The sequence below is a fragment of the Mustelus asterias genome, chromosome 2 (genome assembly GCF_964213995.1).
Source record: "Mustelus asterias chromosome 2, sMusAst1.hap1.1, whole genome shotgun sequence".
NCBI lineage: Eukaryota > Metazoa > Chordata > Chondrichthyes > Carcharhiniformes > Triakidae > Mustelus > Mustelus asterias.
This window is the reverse complement of record NC_135802.1, coordinates 77,599,311-77,624,253: the sequence shown is the minus strand read 5'-3', so window position 1 is coordinate 77,624,253 and position 24,943 is coordinate 77,599,311. Positions and strand designations below refer to the sequence as shown.

The window sequence follows — 24,943 nt, the reverse complement described above, 5'->3', positions numbered from 1 at the left end:
CTAATCCCTCTAACCCTGTACATCTTTGGACTGTGGTAGGAAACCGGAGCACCCGGAGGAAACCCATGCAGATACAGGGAGAATGTGAAAACTCCACACAGTCACCTGAGGCTGGAATTGAACTTGGGTCCCTGGTGCTGTGAGGCAGCAGTGCTAACCACTGTGCCATGGTCCCACCTCAAGCTGAAGATGAGGTGCAATGCCTTATATTGTCAGCTTGGATCTTGTTTTTCTCTCTTGTGGGGATCATGAATTGGATTCAATTGGAATTTGAATTTGGTTTGTGGAACAAACAAGGAATGGATTCAGGTCTGTCAATGCTCGGTCCACTCCGAGCATTGGCTTTGTAACCTTAAGGATAGAGTAAAAATTAATTTTTTTTAAATTCAAAGGTTTAATTCATATCTGAAAACCACATCATCAGGCACCCCTCTAACTCTTCTTTGACACTATTGCTCTATAGATTTCAAATATACATAATTTGAGAAACTCAATTTTGAGTAAGAGCACACACGAAAAGCAAATAAAATAGCAAATAACATCTTCGCATCAAAAAAGGGATGAGGCACAAACCTAGAAATCATACATCAATTTGCCTAAAGGGAAACTTCACAAGAGCTTTTTAACAGGATGCTGTATTGTTCATCTAAAGAGATAATAGGCAGTGGATAAACATGCATTTCAAAGCAATAGATTGCATTTCATTAATTCACTGGAATTCTTTAAGGAGTTAACAAAGTCATTTCATGATGGTTATCCAGTGTATATAATTTACTTCAATTTCAAGCTTATGATGATATCCTTCACGAAAGCCTTTTGAAAGAATTTAAGACTAATGGGCTTGATGGCAAATTAACCGGCTCGATTGGAAAGAGCCATAGCAACGGAAAGCTAGGGCAATGAAAAATGAACAAAGGCAGGGGCTGGGAGGCAATGATTAATGGAATTCTACAATTCCAAGTTCACACAATTCACCAATAGTTCAGGGAAATGTACTTTTAGCAATACAGTATTTACTGCTGTACAGCCACACTGACAGATGAAAAATCCATGAACAACAGCCCTTCCCTATATCTGTAATGTCCTGCAGCCCTACAACCTGGCAACCCTCTTTCAACCGAGTCTCTTGCGCATTTTCCATCTCTCTGTCCCACCATTAGCAGCTATGTCTTCAGTTGTCTATGTTCTAAGCTCTGGACTTCCTTCCCTAAATCTCTTCATATCACAATCTCTCTTTCCTTTAAACACATCTCTTTATCCAAGTTTTGGTCCCAATAGCTGTTTATGTGGCTATATGTCTTATTAACTCTCGGATTTTGTCTGATTATGCTCCTGTGAAGCACTTTGGATATATGGCTACATTAAAGGCACCACATAAATGTTTGCTATTGTCTAAAGGAACCTTGCAATCTGGGCAGATTTCATGTAGTTTGCCAAAACTAACCAACAATATCGCGTTCCATACTTGCACAGTGCCACTTTCACCATTCAAATGGCAATTTGTACTCCAGTATCGCTGCTATCACTGGAAAATTCAACTCTTTATCATAAGGTTTTCATTTTGCCTTCTGTTGTCCACTATCTCCTCTGCCTGGTCACACAGATGCAGTGGTGAACACGGCAGCAGCGCTGATGATTGAATGCTACTGCGGCCAGTATACACCACACAATGGCATGTCAGCAGTGCTGATAGCAGTCTTTGAAGGAGTCGGTAAGGCAAATGCAACAGGCATTAGTGGGGCACTAGCAGAAAGATATGGCGTTATGTTTAAGGACAGGAGGTCTTGTTCCTCAGTGCCTAGTTTCCAGCGCTTTGATCTACTAGCGATTGGGCCATGCTCATGACATGGAATGAGTGGGCACCAGGTTTTCCATCAATGAAGCCCTTTGTAATGCATGAAATGGTGTTTCATTATCAGTGGCAACCACAATAAATCAAATGTTTAAACCAACAGGAATGACCCACTTGCTATGCATGAGGTTCACATGTCTATTAGTTTAATCATTTTATGACTTTATCCCCCTTCCACAGTGTAGATGTTGCGTTTTGGATTTCCATCACTCGAGTTCTCACATATAATCTTTCTTGCAGAGTGGAGAGATTATCGACTATTTAAGATTATCACTATCTACAAGCAAAATACAGCAGATGCTGCAAATGTGAAATTAAAAGAAAAATTATTGGAAAACACTCAGCATGTGAAGAGAGAAATAGAGTTAATGCTCCAAGTCAATGACCAGTTCTGTTTGAAGGCCCTTTGTTTCTCTCCCTCCGTACAGATTCTGTCTGACCTGCTGAATGTTTGCAGCATTGGAAGTGAGAAGGAATTGAGCAATGTTACTCAGCACCAGGAACAAATTCCATGTTAAGTAAAGCAAAAATAAATATGTTTAACTGTGAAATCAAATTTTATACAGAAAAAATACTCAAGTTACATGAAACTGAACACAGAAAGAGGGGGGGCTCAGAGCAAAAAGGTCGCGAACCCCTCATTATAAGGTATTGCAGATGGATTTTTCATATTAAGGGCAAGCTAGTTTATAACTGAACTTTAGATGTGCAGAATGAAGGGACTCAATTTTTAAATCAGCAAAGCACAAGGCAATTTGACAATAAGTTGCCACAGTTTATTTTAACTTTGTAGATTACTAGTGGAGTCATACTTAGGTTAATGTGTGGAGCTTGGAAAGCCCTAATTTGAAAATGACAGTTATGTGTTGGGAGGTAGCTTTAAAGAGGAGTAATAGCAATGATTCTGAGATTTAGAGTTTGATTTAAAATAAATGAATTGCCAAAATGAACAAAGGAACTAGGTTAACTCAGAGTGCACATTGACTGAAGGTTCTCTAAAATGGGGATAAATGGGAAAGACCAAGAAATAAGGACACGTATGCAAAAATAGAAGAATAGAATAAGATCAAAATTTAAAAGTGAACAAAAAAGTAAAAATTGACACCATGAGATAAGTTTGCTGTGAGATTCTTGTGAGAGAAAAGGCCACATTTTATAAATGAACTAAAATTTGTGAAAATTGTCTACTGATCAAAAAGTCTAAAGATTGACTTAAGGCTTAGAAAAGAAAGTAATATCTAGGGACACACGCAAGTAAGGAGATTTTGAGACCAAGTATGTGGTACTAAACTCATTAAGTGAGTCATCACATGTCAGTGAAAGGTCCAGATTTGACTGGACCCTGAGAATACACCGAGAAAGCAGATCAGATTTCAGAAGAGGTAGCCATAAAACAGAGTGGATGGCTTGGCGCAGATAAAGGTGATGGTAATGGAAGTCCAGAATTACACTGCGACTTGTAAGCTGTTTAGGAAAAGTGGATATCCATACATATTTGAAAGACAATAGTTCATGGATGGTGAGTTCTTGGAGTTAGAGAAATACTTCTAAGGAAAAATTATAAGAGATAGTGAAGAGCATAGCAGTGATATTCCATATAGGGGTAAATGACTAAAAAAAGTACTTTAAAGCTCTCATATATGATACAAGATAAAAATAATTATGCTTTCTGGTCTAGCCACTATTTAGGAAAGGAAGGGGAGTCATAAAAACGAGCATATCAACATCTGATAGCAATGCTACCTTCAAAAATAGGAAACATAAAGAACAATTGGAACTGGCACAGGAGAGAAGAGCCTCGCCTAAATCAAACCTCAAGAAAGAGACTTGAAGAACATTGAGGCAGCAAGTGTGAATAATTAAGAATGAAAGGTAGAGTGGGATAGAAAAGGATATGGAAGAAATAGGTTCCGATAGAAGGCAGATCATAGTTTCACAAATTAGTATTAACAGAAACCCAGAGAAACATTCACGAAGAGGAGACCCACAAATAGGCAATATGTGAAGTCTTGAAAAGAGAATTTTTTATAAGATGTGTGTGCATAAATGTCAGGACCGTTAAGATGCCCCAGATGAAGGCAAATCAATCTTGAGGCAGTAGTTGTAACCCCCTGATTTTGCTCACATTGCAGGGGAAGTCCAGCCTCACAATGGATGACAGATACTCAGCACGCAGATTGCTCTGAGTAAAATTTTGCTTGCAGCTTGAACAAATAAAACTTAAGAAAATGATTGTTAAATGACACTACGCTTTAATTATCTTCATCTGATAAGACAGCACGTAACAAAAAAAAACTTACCCATATATCGGAGTATACAAGTTTACAGTAAGAGACTGCCAACCCCCCAACTATGTGCTGGCTTTTCACTAGGGCGATACAAAACTAATTTTATTGTTCTGTTCTCTCCCTATGGTCCCATATCTTTCTCTGCCTCAAGTAATTACCCATTTTTTCCTTAAACAATGGTCTCTGCCTCAACTACTCCCTCTGGTGAAGCATTCCAAACTTCAACATCCTCCGTGTGAAAAAATATAGGCACATAAGAAAGCTTTAATATTAATTGCAAATGTTTTTAAAATTGACTCTGAGGATGGTTCAAAATTTGGCCACTGCATAAGCTGAACAAACTTCAAATTTTCACTCAACTGCCCACCTAAGTAACATAACATACGAAGCACCATTTTCATTACCCGGTTTGCTGATTTCTGTTTAGCAATGGGTTGAGTGAAATCCTGTACCAGAAAAAAAAACAAATTATTTTTTAGATTGAGCAACATTGTCACCCAGTTGTTTATGCTCTTTGGATGTTTCCCATTATTCCAGCTTTCACAACACATTAATCAATCTCCTCTTTTTACTGTATTTTGAGATCCATGTCATCGTGTCAGTAATAAAGAAATCACGAATTCAAAGAGGTGCATTGTCAGTTTGCTTAGAATCTAAATCAAACAACACGGGAAACCATAATTCACACTTTCCAAATGTTTTGTCTAGTCTGAAAATCCTCTGACTCTGATCAAAGCCAAATTTCAGAATGGGACGCATAAAGCTGACAGCACATTCCTCGGTCTTTAGCCATGCACATTCAAGGATAGTAGGCACTGCTAGCTGTAAAAAAAGAAAGATCCGACCTCATCCCCCTCTTCAATGTGCCTAACAGGGGACAATACAATAGCCACCAATTGCTGGGTAATGGCTTTTTTTTCTTGAACCACATTACTTGCCATGGCTTCTGAAATAATTCCTCATAAGAACAATGATTATTTATATTTATCAAGCACTAATTTCCAATCTGATTGCAACAAAAACTTTAATCAATGAAGCACAAGATCCCCAATTACCTGAAACAAAAAGAACCCAATGAAACAACTCTTCCTATCCAAGTCTGACATAACAATAGGGAATTACTATAGTAGTTTAGTCATGTGGCTTATGTTTATTTACTGGCCTTGCCAGGTTTCAATTCTCACTATAGCTGGACCATGAGTCATTGCAGTGCATGCTTTGGATTATATATACTGCAGATAAATAAGTGGAAGGAGGAAGTGAATATTTAGTCATTGGCAGGAGCCTGATCAAGTAAGCTGATTGGTCTTTGATATATGAGCTTTGAGCGTTGTTACAGCTGCATCAATTTGGCTAGGCAACAAGTATTTATAATGCAACAAACAAAGAAATCGCTGGAAAATCTCAGCAGGTCTGACAGCATCTGTGGAGAGAGAACAGAGCTAATGTTTAGAGTCTGGGTGATCTGACAAAGGTCATCAAGACTCAAAACATTAGCTCTGTTCTCTTTCCATAGATGCTGTCACGCCTGCTAAGATTTTCCAGCATTTCCTGTTCTTGTTTCAGATTCCAACATCCACAGTAATTTGCTTTTATTTAAGTATTTCTAAGTGTCCGAGGTCCAATCATCTTTAGATGCTTCATCAATCACCTTCCTTCCATCATAAAGTCAGAAGTGGGGATGTTTGTTGAAGACTGCACACTGGAGCAGTCCATGCTCAAATGCTGCAAGACGTAAACATTATCCAGACTTGGGCTGATAAGCGGCAAGCAACATTTACACCACAGAAGTGCTAAACAATGACCATCTTCAATAAGGGAGAACCTAACCATCACTCCTTAACATTCAATGGTATCACCATTGCTGAATGCCCCACTGTCAACATCACAGGGGTTACCATTGGCCAGAAACTAAACAGAACTCGCCATTTAAATACTGTGGCTACAAGAGCAGATCAGAGGCTAGGAATGTTGCGGTGAGTAACTCATCTCCTGACTCCACAAAGCCTACCCACAATCTACAAGGCACAAGTCAGCAGTGTGATGGAATACTTTCCACTTGCCTGGATAAGTGCAGCTCCAAAAACACTCAAGGAGCTTGACACCATCGGACAGAGCAGCCCACTCGATTGGTGCCCCACAAACATTCAGGCCACTCATCATTCTGACTTGGAAATATATCACTGTTCCTTCAATGTCACTGGGTTAAAATCCTGGAACTCCTTTACTAACCGCATAGTGGGTGTAATCTGATCACATGGACTGTCGTGGTTCAAGAAGGCAGCTCACCACCACCTTCTCAAGGACAATTAGGGATGGGCAATAAATGCTGGCCTAGCCAAAGAAGTTTACATTCCTTGAATGAATATAAAGTATTCAGTCATACACGTGGCTTGAGTTTTGTAGCTGATGGAGATTCTTTAACGAGTCTGGAAATTTACCATTCATTGAAGAATACCCATCTCTTCCCCACTCTTAGGGGAGGCAGTGGCATAGTGGCATTGTTGCTGGACTAGTAATCAGAGTAATGAGGTCCTGGGTTTGTAATCCACCACAGCAAATGGTGAAACTTGAATTCAATAAAAATCTGGAATTAATAATTGAATGGTGACCATGAAGCTATTGTCGAATGTTGTAAAAACCTATGTGGTCCTTCAGGGAATCAAATCTGTCGTCCTTGCCTATTCTGCCTACATGTGACTCCAGATCCATAGCAACATGGTTGACTCTTAAAATGCCCTCGGGGATGGGCAATGAATCCTGGCCCAGCCAGCGATGCCCACATCCCATGAACAAATAAAAAAAACTCTTGCCAACAGTGCTCATATGACTAATCCAGTTAAACTTCTTGTCATTGTTAATTGCCAAGAGGTTGTTGGTGGAAAAGAAGCAGTTGTTGATAGTCCTGAAGGGGTTGGACTTTCTCTTGTTCAGTGGTCAATATTTAATATTAATTTGGTGTGAAGGGATGTACTGTCTTTTATGATCTGCCAGTTTTTGGGAAGCATGATAATTCATATACCATATTACACATTTGTAGGCACGCTGAATTTTTTCCTTAATGGCAGGCAGCATCCTGTTAGTGGAAAACACCATTCATGATGCCACTGCATAGTGACAGCTTTACCAATTGCTCAAATTTTTGAGATATTTTACCCTTCTACAATAATTTTAAGAAAATTGGGCACTTTGCAGCTCTGAAAATGGTGGCCTTAGGTCCATGTGTAAGCATGATGCACAATGAGCAATGACCTGATCGGGGCAGCGGTCATCCTGCAGGATTGCTTATGCACTCTATTTTGGCATCAAGCTTGCACAATGAGCAAACAGGATTTTATCCAAGTTCTGCTGTAGACTGGCCTGGGCTACTCAACTGTCGGGAATTGTGAATATAACTGAACACTGAAGTCAACAGCAAACTTCTGAGCTTTTGGCAGGGGTACGTCAGTAATGAAGCAATTGATGACAGTTGGGCAAAAGACGTTTCTTTGAGGAAATATTACAATGATGTCCTCATGCTGCAATGATCAGCCTCCAACATCAATAACTATAATCTTTTGTGTCAAATAGGATGCTAGCCACTAGAGTGTTTCCTCCCATTTTAAACCCCATAGACATTAGGTCAAAGAGGACTTCTAGTTTTATCTCAGTTGAATAAGGTCTTGATATTGGGAGTAGGCCTTGCAATCACATCAGAAGCAAAAAATAAGATAAGGCATTGCCTGTTTGAAAGAAAACATTGTGGAGAATTTCAGACCAAAATAATGGGCTGGATATAAATGCCAAGTTTTGCTTTACCCAAGATGGGTATCCAAAAAATCGGAAATGGAATGTACTAAACAGAAAAACCTTATGTACTGGATGGGCAAACTATTGGAAGAACTGCATCTGATCATGGAACAGACTATGCAAGGAATGTTCAAGCAAGCAGCCATGAGCACATGGTGAATATGCATGCTTTCTTGCCAGATATCAATCACATTCACTGAACCTGTCTCTATTCTCACGACAGTGAACACAGACACGCAACATACCATATTGCTCTTTAAACACTACTATTGGTAATTGACATCAGGAGTGTAAACTGCAATACTATGCCAATGCTAAATGGCAGGACTTCACAAAACTGTAAATTCACATCAATAAACCCGAAAGGAAACATAAATTATTTCCACAACCATTTACAGTGTATCATAACAAACCTGAAAAGAAACAAATTATTTTCATAACCATTTACAGTACATCACAACAACGTGTTGTGCGCATCGTGGAAATATTGTTAGTTTCAGCGGCTAGTGTAATGCTTTGAATTGTTTTTAAAAAGGAAAGAAACAACTGGAGGGGCAAAGGCATAGTTTTAAAATGGCTGCATAAATCATGTGACCTGAAAATTGGCCAAATTTCGAGCCTGCTCTGAAATTGGATTACCAAGGGACATGTCCAAAGAACAAAGATACAAAGAAAAGTACAGCACAGGAACAGGTCCTTCGACTCACCAAGCCTGTGCCAATCATGATGCCAGCCTAAACTAAAACTGCATGTATTTACAAAGTCTGTATCCTTCCATTCCCATCCTACTCATGTATTCGTCTAGTTGCCCCTTAAATGCCACTATCGTACCTGCTCCCACCACCTCCCCAGGCAGCGCATTCCAGACATTCACCACTCTATGTGTAAAAGAAACTAGCCTCGCACATCTCTTCTACACTTTTCCCCACGCACCTTAAACCTATGTCCCCTAGTACTTCATTTTTCTATCCTAGGAAAGAGCATCTGACTATCCAAGACAGTTCCCCATTGGACTTCTCACCTGTCATTTTCTGAACTCTCTACCAAACACAAGGACAATAGGCCACCAGACTTCTTGGATCCAGAAACTACCAGGAACAAAGGAGGATTTTGTACAGTTCTGGTCACCCTATTATAGAAAGGATATTATTAAACTCGAAAGAGTGCAGAAGAGATTTACTAGGATGCTACCAGGTTTGAGTTTTGATGGTTTGAGTTATAAGGAGAGGCTGGATAGACTGGCACTTTTTTCTCTGGAGCGTAGAAGGCTGAGGGCTGATCTATTAGAGGTCTATAAAATAATGAGAGGCTTAGATCAGCTAGATAGTCAATATTTTTCCCCAAAGGTAGGGGTCTCTAAAACTAGAGGGCATAGGTTTACGGTGAGAGGGGAGTGATATAAAAGAATCCAGAGGGGCAATTTTTTCACAGAGGGTGGTGAGTGTCTGGAACAAACTGCCAGAGGTAGTAGTAGAGGTGGGTACAATTTTGTCTTTTAAAAAGAGTTTAGACAGTTACATGGGTAAAATGGGTATAGAGGGATATGGGCCAATAGCGGGCAATTGGGACTAGCTTAGGGGTTTATAAAAAAAAAGAGCAGCATGGACAAGTTTGGCCGAAGGGCCTGTTTCCATGCTGTAAACCTCTATGACTCTATGAGGACTAACAAAATTCATTTTGCAAGGAGGGTGCAATGTGGTCAACTCTTAAATGCTCTTTGAAAATGGCCTAGCAAACTACTCAGTTCAAGGACAATTGGGGATGGGCAATAAATGTTGGTCCAGCCAGCAACACCCACGTCCCCACACCCACATTGCTGAGAAATAAAGAAAAAAATCCTCTATTGGTTTCAATGGCATTTCGATAGTTTTGATAATGGGAGAGTCTATTGAAAACTCAGGTAACATACAGAAGAAGACTTGCAGAATGTATCATCTCCCTTTCCCTGCTATTCTCAATTTCGGGACCCTATCTCTGACAGCGATAGAGAATTTTAATGAAAAGAAACTTCAAGCATAATAGCATCACTTGGAAAAAAATTATAGTTTAAAAGAGACTGTCTGCAGAAAAATAACCAGCTTACATCAGTCACTACAATTCTGAAATTTCAAGACCAAAGAAATGTCGGAATGTATATTTCTTTCTTCGCATGGACTTTAACTCTTATCAATTCCATCTTCTTGACCATGTAACTTGTTCTGTTTTGCAAGCTAGTGTTTGTGCCCATGTCACATGAGTCAGGACTTCTTTTTACCTTTTAAATAAATCTTATACTTTTATCTGAGTGAGCTTTTAAACAATAAAACAAACTCCTTACTTGCTAACCGAAAAGATCTGGATGGCTTATTACTTCACATAGCTTTAGATACGGTCAAGTACATAGGGGAACGAAAAATCCCAGCTTCTTAAAAATCAAACTCAGGAGTGGGAAAGAGAGAAATTTATTTACTCCTCGGACTTGATTGTAACAAGTAGCTAGCATTAAGAAATGTTTGAAAGAATCATAAAATCCCTATACTGCAGAAGGAGGGCACTCGGCCCACCAAGTCTGCACCGACTCTCTGATAGAGCATCTTGCCCAAGCCCATCCCCTGCCCAATACCTGTAACCCCACACATTTATCCCGCTAATACCCCTAACCTAACCTTTGGACTGTGGGCAGAAACTGAAGCACATGGAGGAAACATGGGGAGAACATGCAAACCACACACACAGTCACAGGCCAGAAATGAACCCGGGTTCCTGGCGCTGTGAGGCAACAGTGCTAGCCACTGTGCTGCCCATGGAACCTCATGGACAAAATTCAAGATTTTAATTCAAAGCTAAGTGTCTTGCGTATGTTCAATATTTCTTACTTCTTCACGAGTGCCACTCTTTTCTCCCCAAATAGAACATTAAACAAATATGAAGCATTTGTGAAAGTAAAATGTCAAGTCCCAAATAACTCCTTTTAAACTGCAAGCACCTTAAATTTTAATCAGTTTAAAATATTCATTCAGATATGGTGTAAAGCTTAAACCCTTTCAAGTTTGATTTAGTCATTTATCAGGAACTTAAAAACCTTTGAAAGATCAAATTATGATTCTAAATAGAATTCAGAATTTCTGACCTTGCTATTGAAGCCCATTGCAAAATGATACTGCACAAAGATTTAAAACAAATAAAACCAATCAGCCTATCAAAAATGATTCATCAGAAGTGAACTAATTAAACCCTACTTCAGTTAAAGTGAATAATTTAAACCAAAATGTATTTGTTGCATGAATTAATAGTTAATCCAGAAAACATAGGCATGCAGTACTGTCATATTGGCAGCCATACCTCAGGTGGGTGTACACTTGTCGCCGAACCAGAAGATTGTGGTTTTCAATCCCATTCTAGAGATCTCAGCACAAATTCTAGGTTGATATCAGTACTTTACTGAAGAGGTGCTGCATTGTTGGAAGTGCTGCCTTTTAGCTGAAATGTTAAAGGAGGCCCCCTGAAGGGGATAAATGATCCCATGGAACTATTGCAGAGTTTCCCTTGTGTCCTGGCCAATATTTATCTTTCAATATTACGAAAAAAAATACTGCCAGGTTATCACATTGTATGTCAGCTGGATCTAAGCTGGTAGCACACTCACCTCTTAACCCCAGGTTTCTGGGTTCAAGTCCCTTTCCAGGGATTTGGCATTCCAGTGCAGTACCAGGAAAGTGCTACACTGTAGGGGGTGCCATCTTTCAGATGAGATGTCAAATCGAGTCCACGTATGCCTGCTCTTGAGAATGTAAAAGACTCCATGGCAACATTTTGAGGAGCAGCAGGGGAGTTACCCCAGTGTCCTGGCCAAAATTATCTTTCAATCAACATTACAAAACAAATTACTGGTCATTATTACATTATGGTTCATGAAGGATTATCGTTTGCAAATTGCCTACCTAAACTACAACAGTGATATACTTCAAAAGTACTTCATTGGCTGTAAAGCGCTACATAAAGGCAAGCCTTTCTTTTTTCTGATCATGCCACCTTGGTTGTGCACAAATTCATATTCCAATAGTTCTGACCATTGACAAATACTGAATTGTGGAGAAGCATTTTGGTTTGTCCTAAGGCTTTTAAAAGGGTCTATATAACTGCAAGCCTCTCTCTTTTGCCTTTCATCGCATCACACGTGGGATTTAAAATGATTACAGGCATTGTCTGTCTGTTAAGCAGAAAACAGAATACCTGCTGGAAATCTAAAATTCATTTCTGCCAGACTTATGAAAGGTCAAAAACATGATTCTCATTGAAGTATTGCTTTCAAGTAACTTTTGTTTTAAAAATGGAAGGATTTGCACTTTCCAGCACTTTGCATACAGTCCAAGAGCTTCTCTGCCAGTTTGACTGCACTCTACCTGCCAAATACAATCCGAGGCTAAATATTAAAATTTCCTACAACATTGTTAGAAATCAGTCTTGAAGTCCAATCACAAATGAGATGATCTTCGAAGAGATCTGATTTGTAAGCAGGGGCGCTCCAACTAAAACAAGAAGCAGAGACTGCTTCCTTACCAGATCAATAAGACTCTCTTGTATTCTATTCAATGTGGTTCGTAGTCTGCTGCTGATGAGTCCCAGTCCTGTAGATTCATACTGAAAGAAAATAGCACAAGTCAATGACCTAACTGAGACCATCCATAAAATCCAAGAAGTCTTGTACAAATAACAAACAGTTTAAATTGGCCAGACTATACCTACTAGTTTAAAACTTGAAATCTGAAAAACAGCCAAAATTTGATGTATCACATCATTGCAGTTATCATTTTATCATTGCAGTAAATGTTTCTTTGTGCTCTTCAATTATTTAATTTTTGAAAATATCGGTAATCAACATATAGAAATGGAAAAGCAGATCTGACAGCGTCTGCGGCAAGAGAAACACAGTAAATGTTTCTCTTGTCACAGATGCTGCCAGCATTTTCTGTTTATGTACAAAAATTGAAATGGCTTTTGACTTTATAAACAGGAAAATAGCAAAGAATCATTGCAGCAAACTGAAACACAGTCAAATAAGCTACTGGACTCAGTCTCCATCTCATAGGGGTGAGTTGCCCCAGCCCCACAGCGACTACCTGGTTTCTCTGAATGCTGTTATCAGAATCAACTAATTAAATATTATACCCAATTAATATCAAAGTCCACCAAAAGTCAATAAGCATATAAAAACTTACACAATTTCTGATCATTCAGAAATAATCTGAACCAACCAGAGATCTAAGAACAGGACTAAAATCTGAAAATGCTGGAAAATCTCAGCAGGTCTGACAGCATCTGTGGGAAGTTTAACAACACCAGGTTAAAGTCCAACAGGTTTATTTGGTAGCAAAAGCCACACAAGCTTTCGAGGCTCTGAGCCCCTTCTTCAGGTGAGTGGGAATTCTGTTCACAAACAGAACTTATAAGACACAGACTCAATTTACATGAATAATGGTTGGAATGCGAATACTTACAACTAATCCAGTCTTTAAGAAACAAAACAATGGGAGTGGGGAGAGCATCAAGACAGGCTAAAAAGATGTGTATTGTCTCCAGACAAGACAGCCAGTGAAACTCTGCAGGTCCACGCAACTGTGGGAGTTACAAATAGTGTGACATAAATTCTGATTCTAGGATCGCATGATAAAGACTCAGGAGGAAAAAAGCAGAAATATTTATGTGAAATAGTGTGACATAAACCCAATATCCCGGTTGAGGCCGTCCTTGTGTGTGCGGAACCTGGCTATCAGTTTCTGCTCCGCGACTCTGCGCTGTTGTGTGTCGCGAAGGCCGCCTTGGAGAACGCTTACCCGAATATCAGAGGCCGAATGCCCGTGACCGCTGAAGTGCTCCCCAACAGGAAGAGAACAGTCTTGCCTGGTGATTGTCGAGCGGTGTTCATTCATCCGTTGTCGCAGCGTCTGCATAGTTTCCCCAATGTACCATGCCTCGGGACATCCTTTCTTGCAGCGTATCAGGTAGACAACGTTGGCCGAGTTGCAAGAGTATGTACCGTGTACCTGGTGGATGGTGTTCTCACGTGAGATGATGGCATCTGTGTCGATGATCCGGCACGTCTTGCAGAGGTTGCTGTGGCAGGGTTGTGTGGTGTCTTGGTCACTGTTCTCCTGAAGGCTGGGTAGTTTGCTGCGGACAATGGTCTGTTTGAGGTTGTGCGGTTGTTTGAAGGCAAGAAGTGGGGGTGTGGGGATGGCCTTGGCGAGATGTTCGTCTTCATCAATGACATGTTGAAGGCTCCGGAGGAGATGCCGTAGCTTCTCCGCTCCGGGGAAGTACTGGACAACGAAGGGTACTCTGTCCACTGTGTCCCGTGTTTGTCTGTGGGGACAGAATAGAGCCAACGTTTCAAGTCTCGATGACCCTTCGTCAGAGCTGATGAAGCTCTGACGAAGGATCATCTAGACTCAAAACGTTGGTTCTATTCTCTATCCATAGATGCTGTCAGACCAGCTGAGATTTTCCAGCATTTTCTGTTTTTGTTTCAAATTCCTGCATCAGGAATATTTTGCTTTTATCTAAGAACAGGACTTTGTCCGAGTTATAATAACAGGACTACTCTGCAGTTGGTCACATGAATGCACATTTGTCAGGTTGCTATTTTAGCATTGTTGTGTGAATTCTTGTCAGTCCTGGTAACTACTGACTTGAGCTACAGATTCAGAAGTAAGAAAGAAACCAAAACAAACATTTGCACCTTCTCTATCTTTTCCATGTTTATTTAGTTCTGCCTCATGTCATTTTTGTTATGCATTGCACTTTGCTACACATTTGTATACTAAATAAAAAATAAGAATAAGTATTTGGATTCTCATCTGCCAAAATCTGTATGGTCTGTTGGTTTAATATTTTACTGATACATGTGGTTGACAGTGCATCGAAAGCAGTGAAAAAAATTGTTATAAAGATTTCCTGCATTACAAACCAGAAAACAACAGTTGGAACACTGCAGAATTGGCTTGCAAATAAATATTTTCTTAAAAGAAATCGCAAATAGTAATTGGACATGCAGGCGAGTCCGCCAATGTTGAATAATTAAAATCAGACATGCTCAAGAACCCAGGATTGGAGCAGCATGGCCATCTTAGGGCATGGTAGGGCTACAGACATAGAGAGATGGAGGGGGGCATGGCCATGGACAAATATGAAACAAGGATAAAAGTCGTAAAATCAAGGTGTTGCTTAACTGTGAACCAATGTAGATTAATGAGCACGGGTTGATAGATGAACCAAACTTGGTGCGAATTAGAACATGAGCCGCAGAGTTTCCAGAGAGTGGAATGTGGGTGGCTAGCCAGAAGTGTGTTGGAATAGTGAAGTCAAAGGTAACAAAGGAATCGATGAGGGTTTCAGCAGCAGTGAATTGAGCAGGGATAGGATCACGGATAGGTGGAAATAAGTGGTTTTAATGATGGTACAGACACATGGTCAGAAGTTTAAAAAGTAAGATACTGAGGTTACAGTGTGATTTAGTATTAGTTTCAGTTGCCAAGAAGGACCTAGTCAGTTGCTAGGGAAATCAGTTGGTGGTAGGAGTTTTCAACTATTTAGTTGAACGAAATTTCTACTCATTCAATACTGGATGTCAGACAAGCTGTCTAGGAACATCGGAGCAGGATTGGGCCATTCTGCCAGTCAAGTCTGCTCCGTTATTCAATGTTATCATGCCTACCTCAATGCTATTTTCCCACACTACCCTCATATCTCTTAATGTAATTAGTATCCAGAAGCCTTATCAGTTTCTGTCTTGAACATGCTCAATGACTGAACTTCCACAGCCCTCTGGGGCAGAGAATTCCAAAGATTACCATCCTTCGAGTGAAGAAATTCCCCCTCATCTCAGTCTTAAATGACTTGCCCCTTATTCTATTGTCCCCTGGTGCTAGACTCACCAGACAGGGGAAACATCCTAGCTTCGTCTACTCTGTCACATCTGTAAGAATTTATTAAGTTTCAATGAGATCATCTCTCATTCTTCGAAACTGCATGACATAGACACAGTTTCCTCAATCTCTTTTCAAAAGACAGAACCTCTGTTGTACTTACAGGGTAAGGTGGCAGAGTGGGTAGGACAGTAGGTAGCAAGGTATTAGGGTGGGTAGGATATGAGGATGTAAGATCGAATTGGGGATGGGGGCATCGGAGGCGGACGCTGATAGGTTGGAGCGTCAGCGGGAAGTCAGGGCGTCACGGGAAGTCGGGGGTGTCAGCGGGGAAAACAACATGGGAAGGTCAGTGAGGAATCGGGGGTGTCAGTTGTATAGCTACCCAGGAATTAGTATATGTTTTTTGCCTATCTAACATTTCCTGGATAACTATTCTGGTAAGTGAGTTAAAACCCTCTAAATTTTAAATTCAAGTTGGAGACTTTTACGGAAGATTGCAGACACTTTGATAATTCTGCAGAGTCCTTGCATTGGGACTTGTAAGCGTGCCGCCAGCTCATCTTCCAAAGTACAATGCTGCCCAACCTGCTGAGAATTTCCAGCATTTTCTCTTTAAAATTTCAGATTTCCAGCAATCATAGTATTTTGCTTTAGAATGCTCCTATTATGTGCTTTAGGACTTTTTATTATGTTAAATGCATTATACAAACACAAGTATCTGTTGCTAGATTACAATCTACTTCAGATATTAATATATTTTTAGAACTACTATTGACTTCAGAACTTACCATGTCCTCCCGTCCAAAAAATGTATATACAGCATACAGGTAGTAATCAAATAGTTGTGACATACAGTGGATAACATCAAAAGCAATTGGTTTAAGGATATTCATCATTTGCATGTATTTTCCTGGAGACAAAATGAAAAGAAAATGATATTTAAAAAAACAACAGGGTCCAAAAATAATTTTTTTCCTTAATTGTTTCTCTCACATTTACACAGCAACATTGATTTAACAGCATGAAATCTATGAGAAACAAAATAAATACCAGAATGGTACCAGGAATGAGGCATTATGGTCATTGACCTACAGTCCTACGATTCTTGATGGGTAAGGGGGATCAAGGGCTACGGGGAAAAAGTCAGCGAATGGGGTTGAGAAACTTATCAGCCATGATTGAATCGCGGAGCAGAGTCGATGTGCTGAATGGCCTAATTCTGCTTCCATACCTTCAGGTCCATATGAATAGATGGGAGAAATTGAGTTGTTTTCCCACACTACAGAGAAGATTAAGGGGTGATTTGGCAGAGATGCTTAAAAATCATGAGGGGTTTGGATAGACCAAATAAAGAATATCTGCTGCGAGTAGCAGAAAGGTAAAGAACCAGAGGGCACAGGTTTAAGGTTATTGGCAGAACCAGAAGTGATGTGAGACAAAAGTTTTTTCTAATGCAGTGAATGCTTAATGTAGCGGTCTTCCATCTCAGAAGATAATGGTTTGCTCCATGTGTGAAGCATCATCTGGTGTGGCTCAGGGGCCCCACTCGGGCACTGCAGTCTCTGCCACAATTGCTGCTGAGGAAGCCATTGAGCTGAGAAGGTGCACAATTCACTGGCCTCTGTTGACTCTGGCCCCTCTTCTCAGGCATCTAACTTCTTCATTTCTGTTCGCCTCTTCCAAACAGTCAGTCTCCAAAGGTCGCAGATGTCAACAACGGTCTCCCAGCTATCAATGTCAATGTCTGCCAGCTTTGCAGGTATCTTTGTAGTCGAGATATGGATGTCCAGCTGGTCATCCATCTGATGAATGCAGCCAAGCCAGTGCTCATGTCATTGCCTTAACAAAGAGTGCATGTTAATGGAATTAACAAGCTCCCGGATATCTGCCCATTAAGGAGAGACTCACTCCCCCACCCACTCATCGCCACCCGACACAGGGAAACCTGCCAGGCTGGATACCTGGCATCAACCTCTCTTGCTGCTTGTTAAATCCTAGCAGTGGTGGAATAAAACTCTTAAATTGGAACATGTTGTCCACATACAAATTAGGAGCAGGCCACATGACCCCACGAGCCTGCTCTATCATCCAATGAGATCATGGCTGATCTGATTGCAACTCCAATCCCACATTCCTGCCTATCCTGATAACCTTTCACCCTCCTCGTTAATCAAGAATCTATCCAGCTCTGCCTTAAAAAATTCCAAAACTCTGCTTCCACTGCCTTTTGAGGACAAGAGTTTCAGAGACTTTCAACCGTCTGAGCGAAGAAAATTCTCCGCATATCTGTCTTAAATGAGTAACCCCTTATTTTTAAACAGTGGCCCCTAGTTATAGATTCTCCGACAAGGGGAAGCATCCTCTTTACATCCACCCTATCAATATCCCTCAGGATCTTAAAGGTTTTGATCAAGTCATCTCTCACTCTAAACTCTAGTGGTTGCAAACCCAATTTCTCTAAACTTTCCTCCTAAATCCACCCATTCCTGTTATTAGTCTAGTAAACCTTCTCTGTTGACTCTGCCTGATTGCCTTGCATTTTTCCAAGTGCCCTGCTATAACATCCTTTGAGTCTCCAACACATATTGCTTTAAATAAGGAGACCAATACTGTACACAATACTCCCCGATTGTGTACCAGGGTTATTGACAGCTTTTGCAGCGCAGCAGGCCGGGAGACCCAAGCGGAGGCCGCTTAGCAGGCTTCCCGCTGGGCAACATGGCCTCTGTGTGCACCAGATTTCTGGCGCCATCAGCTCCGCGCCGACTTCTGGCGCAGAGCTGTATAAATTATTCAAATTCTCATTTAAATACAATTTGAATCCTATTGACGGGCCCGGGACTGAAATCTCCGAGCCCGCTAGCCTCTCTCCTGAGGTGGGGGCCAGGAGTGTTTCACTCCAGCGGGGTTTATAACAGCTCCCCACTTGCACCAGGCACCCAGGTTCAATTCCAGCCTTGGGTGACTGTGTGGAGTTTCCCCGTGACTGATTGGGTTTCCTCTGGGTGCTCTAGTTTCTTCCCACAGTCCAAAGATGTGCAGGTTAGGTGGATTGGATAGGGCAAGGGGTGGGCCTGGGAAAGATGCTCTGTCAGAGAGCCAGTATAAACTCGATGGACCAAATGGCCTCCTTCTGCACTGTAGGGATTCTATGATTTCTAAAATCAATAATTTTGTTGCGTGGGGTCGTTTAGAAAACAGTGACCATAATATGATAGAATTCCTCGCTAGGGTGAGCAGTGAAGAAATCCGATCTGAAACTAGGATCCTAAATCTAAACAAAGGAACCTACAAAGGTTTGAGACATGAGTTGGCTAAGATAGATTGGAGAATTTCATTAAAAACATGATGGTGGATTGGCAATGATTAATATTTAAGAAATTAATGTTTGCATCGCAACAGTAATACAATCCTTTCTGGGGTGCAAAAACACAAGAAAAGCTGTCCAATCATGGTTTAAAAAATTAAAGATAGTATTAGATCCAAAAATTAAAGATAGTATTAGATCCAAAGAGGAATCACATATGGTTGCTAGAAAAAGTAGCAAGCTTGAGGATTGGGAGCAGTTCAATATTCAGCAAAGGAGGACAAATAGACTGATTAAGAGGGGAAAACAGAGTACAAGAGTGAACTTGCAAGTAATATGAAAGCGAACTGTAAAAGTTTCCAGACATATAGAAAAATAAAAATACTGGTGAAGACAAATGTAGGTCGGTTCCTTACAACCTGAAACAGCAGAATTTATAATGGAGAACAAGGAAAAGGCAGAGCAATTAAATAACTATTTTAGTTGTCTTCACAGAGGAAGTCGCAAGTCACTTCTCAAAAATGCTAAGGAATCATGGGTCTGGTGAGGAGGAGGATTTGAAGCAAATTAGCATTACTAGAAAAACTGTTCTGGAGAAATGAATGGGATTGAAAGCTGATAAATCTCCAGGCCCTCACAATCTACACCCTAGGATACGAAAGGTGGTGGCCATGGAAATAGGTGATGCATTGGTTGTCACTTTCCAAAATTCTGTAGATCCCCCCCCCGGAACAGTTACGGCAGATTGGAGGGTGACAAATGTAACCCCACTATTTAAAAAAGGAAGGAGAAAAAGGGAAATTACAAACCGGTTAGCCTAACATCAGTCGTAGGGAAAATACTGCAGTCTATTGTAAACAATGCAATAACGCGACACTTAGAAATATCAATGGAATTAGGCAAAGTCAACATGGATTTATGAAAGGGAAATCATGTTTGACAAACCTACTGGAGTTTTTTTGAGGATGTAACTAATAGAATAGATCAGGTGTGGTGTGTCTGGATTTTCAGAAAGCTTTTGATAAAGTCCCACACAAGATGTTATTGTGCAAAATTGAAGTGCATGAGAGTGGGGTGATTCAGATATCAACTTGGCCCAGTTGGCAGCATGCTGTGGTGTGCAAGAATCATCTTGACTCAAGCCCCAAAATAAAGTAGAAATCTCAGTGCAGGAAAAGCTGCATTGTTACATAAGTCTTCTTTCAGATAAATAGTAAAGCATCTCCACATTTGCCCAAATGTTTAGGAAGTTTACGGGGACATTAAAATATCCCAGAGCATTTGTTGAAAAGGAGAAAGTTCAACTAGAGCCCAGTCAAATTTTTCATTCAACAAGTACCAAACAGTGATTAATTTATCATTCAAGTCACTGGTATTCATGGATTGGTATTGCTGATAGAATAGTCATGGCTTCTGAAGTGATCATTTGTGAAGCATGTTTGAGACAATTCAATGTAATAACACACTAATTAACACATTTATCAAGTCATTGCCTAAACAATTGGATAATTATTCTGTAATTGAAGTTTGGTTTTGTACTAATCAGATACTAAATAATGATAATAATGAAGAGAGAGTAGTTAGTTAAAGCTCATTTCACAACTGTTTAATAATAGAAAGCCTGATGGTGCAGAATAAAGAGCATAGTTCTGTCATTAATTCTATGCTCAATTAAATCTCAATACAAGACCTATGGTTCCTCTCTGCAGGGGCTAAGTAAAATAAGTCTGGACAATCTCAGACCAGTTTGTATTGGTATATCTCAATGATAGCCAATATCTAAATTAGAAATGTGGTAAAGGATCCTTGAGGTTAAGTTAATGTGGATGATTTTTAATTTAACAAGTAGAAAACCAACTTTGGAAAGAGTGTTGTATACATTAGGAAAGCAAATGTTCCTTCCTTAAAATTGATTGAGCAGAACATTCACAAGCCTCCAAACAGAATAAGTAAAGCATAAGGGTGGAATTCTCCCCAAAAAATTCTAAATGTTGAATTTGTGGGAAAGTTGGAGCAATTCATGCTGTTATTTTCAGTGGGAGTTCAGAATAGAATCTACCACACTCTGTGCACTGTAGAGGCCAGAGAATTCAGTCCCAGGCCCACTAGTAACATTTAAATGATATTTAAATTATTTAAATGCGAGCCCTGCATCCCCACCGATTTCCAGCGCGGAGTAGACCGTGCCGGAAATTCGGGGCTGGGAGACGCTAGTGGGGTGCGAATGCTCACCGGAACCCCACAAAGCACCCCCGCGCAATTCTCCTAGCCTGCTGCACTAGAAAATTAGCGCAGCAGGATGGGAGGAACGCCCTCTAAATCTATGCATTCTGATCTAAGAAGTCAAATTCAGTGGTAACAAGTTCACAATGATGAACCACATTTCATTCAATAGTAAAGCTAAGTCTTTAAAAGGCAAATTTCTGGAATTACCAGTTCCAACAGCACACTTTAGCACACTTTGCCAATTTCTACATGAGCATAGTCAAACTCTAGGTGGTAGACTGTTGAGAGATAACACATGGGTGTAGTACTCTAATTTCTCCATTTGGCAAGTTTCCATTTCTGGCAGATTGTTAATGCATATACAAAGCATAAGGTAGGTGCAGATCTCTGGATAATCAGACATACATCAGCAAAAGACCATGACTTGATTTCAGGGATTCCTTTGTGATATTAAGGATAGCAACGAGAAAACAAACTCCAAGTAAATATTGCAAGTTGCAACTCTAAACATGAGATTTTAAAATAATTAATGTACAATCATAATTATATGATGGATTAGCATTTTAAACGTTTCCAAGACAAGCATTGATGTACCTCAGCTAATGGACACAAGAGGCAAAGTAACTAGTAGTCATGAAGTTAGAACTCAAATCTAGTCATGCTTGTAAAGCTCTCAAGAGAGTATCCAAGAAGGAGACACAAAAAAATAAAAATGCCTTAAAACATAGTGGGAGATAAAAGGGAAGGAAAGGAAGAGGGGTGGTGGTGGAATGGGGAGGAAGGGGCAGGCAGAAAGGGGAGGGAGTGGATTGTGAAAGGGGGGGGTTGAAATGGAAGAGGTGAAAAGAAAGGGTGGTGGTAAGAACAGAAAGCGTATGGGAAATGCTGACTTGGGAATATAATCACCTTTCCTTCAATATCGCTGAGTCAAATTCCTGGAATTCACTTCCTAAAAGCATTGTGGGTATATCTATGCGACATGGACTGCAGCAGTTCAAGAAGACAGCTCACCACCACTTGTCAATTAGGGCAAATAAGGATGGACAAGAAATGTTCATTCTCCAAGTCAAGCTCTATTCCAAGTTGAATGCCTATTCAGTGCATCCATGTTTGGAGCAAATGGTGTATGCAGAAGTTTTAAAGTTAATAGGATAGGTAAAAATTTCTTCCAATTAAATATCAGCATGACTGAAGCCATTGCTTTCTGTTCTTGTTCAAACTCCATGTCCTGGCTACTGACTTCATCCCTCTTCTGGAGATCAAGTCCATTCGCAACTTTCACACCACATTTGACCCAAGATAAACTTCCGAGCTCTTACTCAGACTTGATTTTTTTCCATAACACTACTTAACTTTGTCCAGCTCAGCTCCTTCGCTGCTGAAACCCTCATTCATGCCTTCTTTATCTCTGGACTCCGCTATTCCACTGTACTCCTGGCTGGTTTCTCACATTTTATCCTCGGTAAACTTGAGATCATCCAAAACTTTGCTGTCCATACCTTAACTCACAGTGTCCCCCACTCCCATTTCACTCACATGTTCACTGACCTACTTTATTTACCAGTCAAGATTTATAAATTCTAATCCATACAAAACCAAAATCACTTAAGGCTCTGCCATAGAAGTGAAGTGGGCTGTGGGAAGGAGAGGCACAGAAAGCTAAAAAGAGGACTGGAGGGCACAGATGAGGATGCAAGGTGAAAGCAAGCTGCAGAGGTAGGCTGGACAAGGTCATGGAGAGAGTTATGGATCAGCTGGTTGAGGAGACAGGACACAATTTTAAGCCAGTGACATTCATTATCTATGCAAGGTGTTCGATTAACCTCAACTCAAAGCTTTCATACTCACCAACAAGCCTTATTACATTCAAAGTAGTGTTTGTTAAAATGAGTGTATTGCCCTTGTTCAGATAGTAGTCGGACTTCTTCCTACTTTTCATGGTTTCTTTGGAAACACTAATTAAAAACAGAAATTTAATTACCACAGGTCTAATGAGAAGTTCAAGGCAAAATGTGATTTCATGAGCTGGTTGAGTAAGCAGCTGTTACATAGTGTGGCATTAGAGTACATCGGTATTTATTCTGACAATTATCTCTTACAGTATTTGCAATTGTCAGTCAATATCAAAAGATCTATTGAGAAGAAATTTTGAATTATAGAATCCCTACAGCGCAGAAGGAGGTCATTTGGCCCATGGAGTTTGCACCAACAACAATTCCACCCAGGCCCTACCCCCATAATCCCCCGTATTTATCCTGCTGGTCCTCCTGACACTAAGGAGCAATTTAGCATGGTCAATCCACCTAACCCGCACATCTTTGGACTGTGGGAGGAAACCAGAGCACCCGGAGGAAACCCATGTAGACACAGGGAGAACGTGCAAACTCCACACAGACAGTCACCCGCGGCTGGAATTGAACCCTGGTTCTTGGCACTATGAGGCAGCAGGGCAAACCACTGTGCCGCCCACTTGTTGATCAAGTAAACAATAAAGCATTGCAAATGCAATTTATTTATATTAAAATAATCATTAATGTTTTTGAAGATTTCTGTCTAATATTTCTTATGTTACTGTAACAGAAATGGATCTTTACAAATTAAGTTTGCAACGATATTTCCCTCTTAACATTAAAAATAGTGACCGAAACAAAAGTGTCTGCAAATTGTTAGATTCTTTGCTCCACAGTTTAGCCAACATGCAGAGACTTGGCTTCAGGTGCCAATTGGATTGTTGGAGGATCTTTCAAAGTCTATAGGAGTTTATTTGATTCAAAACCAAGCCACATGACCTGAAGCAGGCAGTAAGGATGGAATTTTCCCCTCTGCATATTAAGCGTGGTGACAGGCAGGAAAAGTGGTGTTTTTTCCCCACCAGTTGCAAAGACAGGTTTTCATGCCATATTACCCATTTCCCGCCTCATTAAACATATGGCAAGAAGCGTTCAGTCCCCAAGTTGAGTGATTCAGTGATGCCTTGCCATGCCACCTTCTGGTTACCATGGAGGCCCGCCGGCTGGTGCTCTACCCTACTGATGGCTGGAGGTCATGGAGTAATACAGCACAGAAAAGGCCCTTCGGCCCATTGAGTCTGCACCGACAATAACTACCACTAAAGGCGCACTAATCTCATTTTCCTGCACTTGTTCCATATTCTTGAACGTTATGATACTTCAAGTGCTCATTCAAATATTATTTTAAAGGTTAAGATTTCCGGCCTCTACCACTTCCCAGGCAATGCATTCCAGATTCCCACCATCCTCTGAGCGAAAAATGTTTTCAGAAATCCCCTCTGAATCTCCTGCCCCTTACCCCAAAACTATGTTCCCTCGTGATAGACCCCTTAACCAAGGGGTACAGCTGCTCCCTACTCACCCTGTCCATAGCCCTCATAATCTTATACACCTCAATCATGTCCCCCCTCAGCCTTATCTGCTTTAAAGAAAACAATCCAAACCTATCTAGTCTCTCCTTATGGCTCAAATGCTCCATCCCCGGCAACATCCTGGTGAACCTCCTCTGTACCTACCCTGATGAGTGCTATCACATCCTTCCTACTGTGAGGTGACCAGAACTA

The 24,943-nt window shown here is 40.5% G+C and overlaps 1 protein-coding gene across 1 annotated transcript in view; it reads right to left on the bottom strand.

Moving 5' to 3' along the window:
- The window catches only part of vps50 (VPS50 EARP/GARPII complex subunit), a 162,592-nt gene that overhangs the window by 29,644 nt on the left and 108,005 nt on the right, over positions 1-24,943 (bottom strand). Inside the window, exons 20-22 of the mRNA XM_078237636.1 lie at positions 23,218-23,324; positions 16,625-16,746; positions 12,469-12,549 (exon numbers count right to left, since the gene is read on the bottom strand). Of these exons, the coding sequence (XP_078093762.1) occupies positions 12,469-12,549; positions 16,625-16,746; positions 23,218-23,324 (310 nt within the window). The remainder of the gene's footprint in view (positions 1-12,468; positions 12,550-16,624; positions 16,747-23,217; positions 23,325-24,943) is intronic.